This window comes from Manis javanica, chromosome 1 (genome assembly GCF_040802235.1).
Source record: "Manis javanica isolate MJ-LG chromosome 1, MJ_LKY, whole genome shotgun sequence".
Taxonomy (NCBI): Eukaryota; Metazoa; Chordata; class Mammalia; order Pholidota; family Manidae; genus Manis; species Manis javanica.
The window spans coordinates 139725402-139736570 of record NC_133156.1 but is presented as its reverse complement, the minus strand read 5'-3'; the positions used below and the strand labels follow the sequence as shown (position 1 = coordinate 139736570).

Below are 11169 nucleotides of genomic sequence, written 5' to 3'. Positions count from 1 at the left end.
GTCTCCGATGTAAAGTGCCAGGGAGATGGCAGGATCCGTCCAGGTGCAATTCCCAGGCCCCCAAGGGAGCGTCTGGTCCCAGGAGCAGCTCCCCGCGCTCCAACTGGGAACGCTACGAGGCCAGCAGGCAGCCTCGCTGGTGACCAGACGGCACGGAAGCCCCGCCCACCCCGCCCACCCCCGCCCCTAGGCCCCGCCCACCCCGTCGCGGCCGCCTCCCATTGGCGGTTCGGCACGTCAGTCGGCCCCGGGTGTCCAGGGCGGGAGCGGGCCCGTCGTCCCGCCCCTCGCGTCCCGCTCCGCCTGAGGCGGGGAACCGAGCCCGGGCGCCGTGGGGCGGCCGCGGCGTCTGACTGACCCACGGGTGGAGGCTCCGTGCCTGCCCGCAGCGTGCGGCCGGCATGGCGGAGGGGAGGAGCCCCCCGCGGGCACGGGCACGGGAGCGGGAGCGTCCTCGCGCGCCCGCCGCAGGTAGGTGCAGGGCCGGTGGGGAGACGCGGGGGCCGCCGGCAGAAACCCGGGGCGTTCTGTGCTTCGCCGGCGGTCGGCGCAGCTCCAGCGGGGCAGGAGGTGCGGGGCCCGAGCGGCACATCGCAATAGGGAACCACACCCTCGGGAGGCAGAGCTGTTCGGGTCGAGGCCGCGAGCGGCCTGCCGAGGCGCGGGGCGCCGGTTCCTGGAAAGAGAAAGCCCGTGTGCGGGCGGTCCGGGCTGCGGTGGGGGCCCAGGCCGCGGCTGGGGTCGGGCCCTGCGGCCCTTGCCCCTTCTCCGTGTCCACGCTTGAGAACTCGGTTGTTGTCGGAGGGAAGTTGACGGGTTTCGCACTTCGCTGACAGAGGATGTGGCCCACACCTTCGCAGCAACCGAGACACGCTAACAGAGAAAACTAGCTTTTTAACAAAAATGTCACCAGGGACGAGAGCAGCAGTACCAGGGACTTAGTGTCTCCGCCCTCTGTGCTGGAAGCGGGGCCCCAACCCTTGCAATGAAGGGTGTTTCCCCTCCCATCCTTTCGACGGTCCCAGGTCCGCGAAGACGAACATCGCTGCTGCTTAGTCGTGAGCGCGTTCGCGTTCCTGGATTTCTCTGGTGGCCACCCCAGGGGTGTGAGCCCGCCAGAGAATTTTGGGAGCATGCCCGTGCACAAACACAAGAGTTTGGGCTCCAGGTTCTGTAGCGTTTATGGGAAGTTGGCAGGTGCTAGCACTGCTTTGATTTGATTCACACAGCAAGTTGTTGGGTGTAGTGGAAACAGGAAGGTTCTGGGAGTTCTAGACATCATTCTGCTGGAACGGTGTGCCTGGAAGCCACAGCCACTCCGGACTTGTGTCCTCATCCATCGGATAAGGTGTTGGAGTAGCTGATCCCTAAGGCCCTTCCCAGTCCAGAATTCTGTGATTGACTACCTCCCACTCTCAAAAGTTTGGAAAATGAACTCATTTTTTCAACCTTTCTGCACCTTGGATTATCATAGAATTAGCCAAGTATTTCCTGTGGGTGTGTTCACTTGAACCTTATATGATTCTCTTCCCTTCTCTCTGCCTTAGTTTGGCAGAGACCAAAGCTGGAAAAAAACCTGGTTTGGGAGGAGGAAAGGTGCTTAACATAATTGTCAGGAATTTTTCCTTCCAATGCATCAAGTTCAAGTTGTGCCAAGCCAGCACTGAGAGCCCAGAGAGAATTCTTTCCTCAGGTCCAGCCTATGGGATTGTGATTGGGGTGCAGCGGTGGAAGAATGTGATTCAAGGATCAAGTTATGGAAAACTTCTGCAAAACATAGCTTCCAAGGACTTAGGAGCATAGTTTCCCTTCTTTGCCAGTCAAGTTTGGAAAAAACAAAGTTTTAAAATCAGTTGTCAAATCTAGGGTGGGGACAGGTTTCTTACCTACCCTGAACTTTCAGTAAGAGAGAAACCAAGATACCCTTTGAGATAATAGCAAGTGGTAACAAGTCACATTTGGCAACAAAAAACAAATGGACAACCGCAGAAGAAAACCCATGGACTGGGTAAGGGTGGGAAGAATTTTTTGGTAGCCATTTTTACTATTTCTTTTTAAGTATTTGCATATTGAGACTCATGAACTAAACATTTGTACACAATATTATGGGAAAGACACTGTCAGAAGCAGAATATTAGACAGGGAAGAGGCACAGAAGTCTGGAGAAGGCAGGGGAGGAAGCAGAAGAGGCCCTGCTGCTCTCTCTATAGGAGGAGCTCACAATTCTCCGTGCTCCTCTGGCAGTAGGTGGCATTTGAGCAGGGAATGTTTGCCCCGCACTTCTGGCTCCTCTTGCCTCTGGCCAGCCTCAGGGTCATTAACTGTTGCATTGGCTCAGATTCTGCTGTATTTCTTTGCCAAGGAGATGGCATATTCTCAGAGGTACCGGACTCCAGCCTGGGGAGACAGGAATGCCCAGTGTGGAATAGGGGAACCATCAGCCAGGTCTCCCCACACCTGAAGCAGCTCTGCTACTTTTTTTCCTTCTTTCCTATTTTGTACGCAGTTGTGGATAAGATTTTGTTGAGGGAAAAGAGTCTAACACTAAAGAAAACATTTAGAAATAATGGTAATGGCCGGTATTTTTGAGTGCTGCTTGAGTCTTTTTTATTGCACGTAAAGAGCTTAGGAACCATGCATAGCCCATAGTAAGGGCTCAAAGGTTAGCTGCTTAGACCTTATGCTCTGAGGCAGTGGTCAGTGTGTGTCAAGGAGAAGAGAGGCAAGTAGCTGTGGTTCTTTGTGTGCTAGTTATAACCTTAAGGAAAAAAATTTTCCTTCTTTAAAAAATAGTTTAAGGGCTTAGGAAAAAAAACACACACTGCAATTAAAAACACATGCACACAACTGAATGCTCAAAACCAGGTGGTCCGTAGTTGATGGTTTTGCCAGCTTGTTTGCCCCACTTCCATACTGTACTTCCCTCACATTTCTGTGAAATGGATTAAACACAAAATAAAATGTAAATGTTGGTACCCTGTGTTTTAAGTAGAAAGTCTTGACTGGAAAATTATGAATTTGAAAATGACCTTTTCTCTGGCTTCCTGCAGTTGTGTGGTGGCTGTTCTGTATCCCTGTAGCACCTGGTGTTATCCCTGGCCCAGTAACAGTGGGCATTTGAATTCTCTTTATGGTGTTGCACGTGGAGACACTGCCCATAGGTAGTCTTACATAATCTTTACAACCACCATGCAGTGATGCTCAGGATGGCTACAGAATTTGCTCAAAGTTTCCGAGTAGTAAATGGTGGCTGGGATTCAAACCTGGTGGTGTGGTTCCACCCGGATTCTTAACCATCTGCCTGCTTCTGTCTCCTGCAGCAGTTCAGGCTTATACCTGAGAGCACTCTAGTTTCCAAAGTCATCACATTTAAGTGTTTTAAATTAAAGTTGGGTTATCATTTTTATACCATTGTTGCTCAATGTAACTCAGAGGTCTGGGGTTCAGAAGAGAGACTATGAAAAAGCCATTAATGCTGAGCTAAACTGCATACCTAGTTCCTTATTAAAGTCTCTCTGTAACTTTTAGAGGAATTATTGGACTAGAGTATTTGATCTTTCTTTCCTGCCACTTGATTCTACTGGTAAATGTTCAATTACTTAGGACAGTCAATTCTCCAAGCTGAGATGGCTTACACATTTACTGATTTGTAATTACTTTAATGGAAGAACATATACTTGTCACTTCACAATAAATCAACAGAGAAAAGCTTTGGTTTATGCACTCCTTTTTCCAGTAATCTTTTGTTGTAGTTGTACTCTGTATTTTTACTTTCTCATTTAATTGGAGCCAGTATAGACAGGTGGCGTCATGTTTAAAATAAGAGGATGATAAAATGTTTAGGTTCATTTCTAGGAGACTAAGGACTATTGTCTGTTAGTACTATTGCTGAGATTCCCAGGTAATACAAAATTATCAGAAACTAAAACAAAATGCTATGCCCTGTAAATTGCTGAATTAAGAATTTAATAGTTTTTTGTTGTTGATTTAACCATCTAACTATGACTTTGAGTCTGTTTGGAATTGTTAGATTATGGATACATAATCATTTAAAATACCTTATTAGCTTTTTCTCAGTTTGCTCTCTTACAGGTTCTTAATGAATGTTACAGTTAGTCTTTTAGCAGAGGGAGTAATTATGTAATTGGAAGTCAGTTTCTCAAGAAAGTCCTCCCCGAATCCAGAGAGAAGTGGAATCTCATTCAATGTCAAGGGTTGACTATCAAAAAAAGGAAAGCATACTGCCCTCTCTTGTACCCATTACAGTGTACCTGGAGCTCCCAACTCTCTCTAGGTTGAAAAGCCTCAGGGGATACAAGCCAGCCCCCTAGTGGCTCATGAACAGAGGTGGGCAGAGTTGCTGATGGTGGAAGCTCATCAGGGAGCATGCTTTGAACAAGTTGTATCTCTCTTCTAAGCCAGGGCAGAGTCTTCCCTGGGGCATTTAGTTGCTCAAGGTTGAAAGGAGTGAATGAAATTCCCTCTTACCTGGTCAAGAGAATCTTTCCCTAGGTCTTAGAATGATTCCTGGCACATTGTGGGCATATTTGTTGACCTGTGACAGGAAGAGCTCAACTTCCCTATGAGATCTCTGAAGTGACAGGAAACCTGAGTGCTCTGTCTTCCAAATCGGCCATTAGAACAGGTCAAAATGCCATGGAGAAACCAGAACAACTGATGGGGAGGAGAAATGGAAGAGGTGACCAGCCAGTGCTGGTGTGGGATGCATATAATTGGTCACCATCTAGATATGAAGGGCTGGATGGCACCAGCGACAGTGGATGAGATCAGCTCTTTGTCATTTTACTTGACATTTAGGAAATGAACATGGAGTTCAGCTTGTAGCCGAGGAGCAGGCTGGCCACTCACCTTGAAACAGAAATGTAGCCAATGGAATTATTAATATAAATGTTGGGTCCCTCAGCTTTGCACCTGAAGCAGCACAAGACTTGGGTGTATCAATTCCTTCCTCTGAAATCTGAAATTGAGAGAAAAACCAGTTGAACTAAGAATTTATTAGATCAGTTTTATCCGTGGTGTATCCCTCTGTTTGTTTTCTAAATGTTTGTTAAACTCAGTTTTGGGTACTTGGCTGATGGCCATGATAGAGGACTTGTACAACCAGTGCTTGCTGCCCTGCCTGGCACTGTCTTGTTCTTCCTGCTCTAATATTCCCGTGCCTTCTCCTGTATACACCTCATTGACTGATTCATTCAAAATTTGGAGCCTATAACATATGAATCTGCAATTCTTCCTCCTTCCCTCACAGTCTCCTTAATCTTCCTTTTTTTTTTCTTGCTCTTTTAGAAACCAGTCACCTCCATGGAACCCGTTTGGCAAAGGCTCTTTATCAAAACTATGCTTTCAGGTCGCCTGGTGTAATTGACCTAGAACTAAGCATGCACTCTAAGAGTTGGAGTCTTTGCTGGCATTTGTCATAGTCCTTGTATCTTCTGTACTTGCTCAGGGCATGTTTCCTGTGCTACAAGTTTTGAGTTTAGTTGAACTTAAGGTGTTTCACAACTATTTAAAATCGTATGCCTTGTGCTACAACATGACTTTTCCTCCAGCATAACTCTGAAACATATTAACATGAAGGGGTCCTTTGAAGGGAAATGGTGGCTAGTGGCCTGGCCTCCTTATGTTTGTTCACAGAGGAGAGGCTGAGGTCTAGAGTTGCTCAGCTCTCTAGGTCCAGACCCTGTGTTCCTGACTCCCTGCTCATTCCACTACTTTGAAACCATCCCACTAGATGACCACTTCACAGTCTCACTTCCTGCTTTGTATTTACATGAGTGTAATTAAGGGAAGAGAAAACACACTGGTGGCTCACTATTTTTGACATACATGTTAAAGTCCGAAGAGATCACCAGCAAGATAGAGGCTGTTAGTTAGGATTAGGTATGGGGGAATAACAGACAACCCTGAATAACTGAATCAAGTTTCTTTCTTTTATGTCAAAGCTTAGAGGTGGCTCCCTAGGGCTGGAACTGGCTCCTTGGTATCAGTTGCCCACTCCTTCCACTTTGTGGTCCAAGATGGCTGTTGAACACCAATCATCACACTTACATTCCAGTTAGCAAGGAGGAAGAAGGGCAAGAAATACAGCCCTCTCAACAAAGCCATCTGGAAATTGCACATAACACATCCTAGCCAAAATTTGCTCACATGGCTATACCAGCACCTAGGGAGGATGGAACATAGCCTTTATTCTAAGTAGCTATATATCTAGCCAAAATTCAGGATTCTATTTCTAGAAGTGGGAACAGATACTGGGGAAAGCTGGCAGCCTCTGGAGTGGAGACATATGGACTAGATACTGATTACATGGATTCATTTTATTCAACAAATATTTATTAACTGCTATGGGCCGAGGCTTCAAGGAAGCAGGGAGAAAATAGACACAATCCAGACCTTCAGCTGTTTACCTACATAGGAAGACAGGCACTAATCAAGCAAACACACTTGTGAACTGTCATAAGTGCCCTGAAGGAAAAGGACACCTGTGCTATGAGTGTGAAAGGGATTGGATTAGGCCTGGGGGTTGGAAATGGATCAGAGAATTGCTGCCCACGGAAGTGACCTTTGAGCTGAGAACTGGAGACTGAGCAGAGTGGAGAGTATTCTAGACAGAGGGAGGGGCATGGGCCAAGGCAGGTCGGGAGGGGGGCGTGAGCACTGACAGAGGGACTGAAGGCAGCCCGTCATCTGGGAGCAAGAGCAAGAGGTGAGAGGATAGGGAAGATGCCTACTGTGTGGGACCTTGAGGGAAGGCTGACTACCGGTCCTCGTTTTCCTCTGTCCTTCAGTCCTAGGAAAACGAGGAAGGATATCCTGGGATGTGAAACTTGCCATGCTAAAGCTGGAAGAGTCCTAGGCAAGCCAGGCTGGGTTGGTCATTATCCTTGCAAGCCACTTTGATAATTGGGTTCCTTTATAGTTAATATTAGCAAAGTTCCTTTTTAGGTAGGCATAGCTCCCAGCCAGAGAAAAACAACTGACTAGTAAAAGTAGCTCCTCATATTGGCCAAAGGGAGAAAGGCACGAAACACAGGCAACCCTCATTGCTGGATTGCATGATAAGTGACTTTTATCTGGCATGATTTCTCCTAATGGTAATTTTGGAAATGAATTGGCATGTGATAATATATAGTATATTTAAAATACAAGAAACAGCCAAGGATGGAGGAAGCCCTTCCTCTAGAGCAGTGTTTCTCAATGCTGGCAATATATTGGAGTTACCTGGGTGCCTGGGCCTTAGCCCGTACATCAGGAAGTCCACTGGCCAAGCTAGGGTGATTCTCTGCTCCACCCATCTTGCAGATTAGGGTGTGCATGTGACTCACTGGAGCTCTTGTAGAAGACAGATTCTGCTTCCCTGGGGCCTGAGGATCTGTATTTCTAAGTGCCCGGTTAGTGTTGCTGTTGGTCCATAGACTTCGAGTACAATGCTCTATGTTTGAGGAGTTGTTTTGAAGTCACTGGTCTCTGTTTTTAGAAGAGCAGATTTAAAGGAGCACATAAATGCAGGTGGGTCCGTGAGATGAGAGAGGGGAAAGCCTTGGGGAGGAGCGCAGGGAGGCTCCTGCTGTGTGCTGCCCTCTGTAGTGGGCCCTGGCTCAACTTTCTGGTTGGTTCCAGGGGGTGGTGGGGATTATGTGGTGAGGCTGGTTCCTGGTTACGCAGGACCCGGCTCCCCGAGACTTCCTGCTAGGGTGGTGTAGTAGGTGAGGCTCCGTTGCCTCCCTCACTTCACTGGCTGCCAGGATTTGGGTCTCTCCTACAAGTAAGAAAAGCCAGGAAGATTTTTAAATAGGAGATGACACGTCATTGAATGTAAAATAACAGCAAACACCACTGGCCCCAGCATGGAAAGTGGCACTGAAGAAGGGAAGCCAATTATGAGGATTAGTATCCATTAGCAACAGAGCCCAAATGATTCTGATTAATGGAAAAATCACTGTGGGGCAAAGGTGCAGAGTGGCTTGTCGCAGAGTGTGCCATTAGGTCTGTTGGTCACACGTTCACAGTGATTTGTTTTGGAATGTGGAAGATGAGCTTAATCTTTGAAGGTCTAAGAGTTGAGAGTGTGCCACAAAGGCCATGCGGTTGAAGCAGTGAGCCAAATCCTAGTCGCCTGAAATTTAGCTAGGATAGATGCCTGCTCCTGGGTCTAAAGAGCACAGACTTGCACACATGATCTGGATAACCTCTTTCCAGATTCTGATCGAACTGAAAAGATAGATGTGGGAGTCAGAGATTTTTTGTCAGCTCAGTAATAAAACCCTTGTGTCTTAGTTGCGTGGCTACGTGGTCTTGCTAACAGTGTCAGAGCCGACCTTACCTCTAAAGGTAAGGCCTGTCTCCTAGGTAGACAGCAGGCCCAAGGGCACCTCTCTGGAGTCAGCCAGGCCTGGAGATGGGAAGAGGGGACTGAGTTAAGCAGATTCTCCTAATCGTGCCCATCAGGTAAGTCTGTCCCTTAGGAAAGAGTAGGGAAAGTGGTGAGGTGGGGTCAGGGCTGGTCCCCAGAAAAGCCTTTCCACGTAGAAATTTGGGGACAGTTGGATGAAAGCATCTGCCCTTTTCTGCCCTTTCAGGAGATGGGACATGCTCCAGCAACAGGGCTAAAGGGCTTTAAGTTAATGGCAGGCTGAATGTGCGTTGATGGCTTTTTTATTTCTCAGCTATGCAGTCCTAATATAATCAATAGGCTGCATTAATTTGAAGGTATCATCTAGAGTCAGGTTTGGCAACTACAGCCCATGAGCCAAATCTGTCCCACTCAGATTTTATATGACTTACAACCTAAGAATGGTTTTTATATTTTTTCAGTGGTTGGAAAAGAAATCAAAAGAATACCATTTCCTAACATGTGAAACTTAAATAAAATTCATATTTCATTGTCCATAAATAAAGTTTCCTTGGAGCCCAGCCCTGCTGTATGTTATGTCATGGCTGCTTTCACTGTTTTGGGGCAGATCTGAGTAGTGGGCCAGAGACCAGGCTGCTGGCAAAGCCGAGAATACTTCCTCTCTGACACTATACAGAAACCTGGCTGACCCCTGGTCAAGAATGAAGAAGTGGTCACATTATTGAGTTCTCTCCTGGTTGGGTCACACTTGGGACATTGTGTTCCGACCTGGGGTCTCCCTTAAGTGTGGGATGGGTTCAGAGAAGAGTGACCGCAATGATGAGACCCCTGACTCTGTCACTGTCACATCAGGCCTGACTCAGAGAACCGGGAGTGTTTGATCTGCAAGAGGAAAAGGCACAGTAAAAGTGATGGCTCCCTTCTAAGTTTGTGCAGTTGTTTGGTTTAAATTTCTGGAGAACTACTCAGGGAAGGCAGTTGTTTAGTTAGTTCTAAGGGCACTGACCTTGAGTCAGAGCACATAGGTTCAAGTTCACACTTGCTTTCTCTGGGCTTCAGTTTCTTCACCTCAAAGATGAAATGTGCATGTGACAGCTCATCAGACCGGGTCCGCAGTGAATTACGATTCAGCTTTTGCCTCAGAGGTGCTTTCCGACCAGTAAGGGACACAGGACGTGACTGACCTACATGTATACAGAGTGCAGAGGGAGCGCGGCAGTGAGGGATTCGTTCTGCTGAGGGGCTGGTGTGAGTCAGGCCTTGGTGAACAAGTAGAGCTCCAGCCTCTTCAGCCCAAAGCATTCTGTGCTTCTGTGTAAGATGTAGGAGGTTGTCGTATGGAAAAGGAATCAGACGTATTCCTCATGACCCCAAGCAGTAATGATTCAGGTCATGGTTACAGATCTGATCACTCCAGGTTCTTGCTTAAAACCCTTTGAGGGCTTTCCTTGATCTTCAGTCGAACATCAGCATCTCTAACAGGCTCTAAAGCCCTGCCAGTCAGAGCCTTGGGCCTTCACTCTCTCTCCTTGCCTGTGGCTTCTGTGCAGTGTTGCCTCAGTTGCTCCCCAAACATGAGAGCCCCGTCTGTGTTCACATTTGCAGCATCAGCTCTTGGCACAGTGCCTCCCCCCAAGCAGGAGCTTGATCTATATTTACAGAATACTGATAGATTTTGATCAATAAAGAAATGTTCCAGGAAAGGAAATGGACTCTCTCAGATAAAGTTCCTGCCCTAGAAATATGTAAACACTGGTCCGTGACCAGATGGAGGGGAGAGAGAGGCAGGAACTCAGCTGCAGAGTTTACATTCACACAGTGCCCGGGCTATTACAGGCACACCCTTGTGACTTAGTGTGTTCAATTTTGATTCAACCCTCTGTTGTCGCTGTTGGGGAGACTTTGGGGGATCAATAAGGCTAAGAGATTCATCCAAGATCCTGCAGCTAGAATATGGCAGAGTGAATACAGAATGCCAGGGCTTATTGCGCTAAACCAGTTGTTCCTACCAGGCCAGGGAGCCTGCCTGGCTGGATGAAGTGATCCTGGAGTTCTGTGACTTCCTGGAGAAGGAATTACAGCTTGCTTCTATCCCACATACAGCTTTTGTGTTTTAATGTTGGTTAGGTTTTAATTAGAAATGAAAACAATTAGAAAATTAAACTTTTCTTTTAAAGTGATGGGTTGCGTTTAACACTCCTAAAGATGTGCCCAGTAGATGAAAAAAACTCTGAGCTACCATGGTATTTTTTTTTAAAAAAAAAGCACACACAGAAATCCTGTCAGTTTGTGGCAGGGAGCAGCGTCTTGTATTTTCAGACACCCTTAGTTTAATAGGAGCCTTGGGTAAAACATGCCCGAGCCTGTGGGGACTGTGTTACTGGCTGAAGGAGGTTGTATGACAGCTACAGTTGCGTGTCTTACTGGTCACGACACTCAAGATAAAAACCTTTCACTTGGTGGTTCTCTTCCTCAGTGATACTGATCTTGCCGTTGTTGGTTATAGTACTTAACTAAGTGGAAAACTGTCATTTCTTCATTGAGCAGAATTAATACCTGAAATACAAAAACATGGATAATCTTCTGAACTCATCATTTCAAAGATTCATTAGCAGTATATTTTTCCTGAATATTTCCCCCATAACTGATAGAAAAATAGCTAATCTATGGTTTTGCAAGAACCAAGACCATTTGAACCATGTCTTTTATAGAGCTGTGCTGACTTTTAAAAAATCCCTAGTAGTCTTCCAGTGCTCCAAATTATTGAGAAACCTTGATGTCCTAAAAGGATTTGT

The 11169-nt window shown here is 46.8% G+C and overlaps 1 protein-coding gene across 3 annotated transcripts in view; it reads left to right on the top strand.

The window, feature by feature from the left end:
• The first annotated feature begins 259 nt into the window (after nucleotides 1-259).
• OTULINL (OTU deubiquitinase with linear linkage specificity like) overlaps nucleotides 260-11169 on the top strand; it is a 29393-nt gene continuing 18483 nt past the window's right edge. The window contains exon 1 of one of the 3 annotated variants that reach the window (XM_073237749.1): nucleotides 260-471. In XM_073237749.1, coding sequence (XP_073093850.1) covers nucleotides 402-471 — 70 coding nt within the window. In that variant the 5' untranslated portion in view covers nucleotides 260-401. The remainder of the gene's footprint in view (nucleotides 472-11169) is intronic. The other 2 variants (XM_073237744.1, XM_037025111.2) reach the window with 2 other exon arrangements.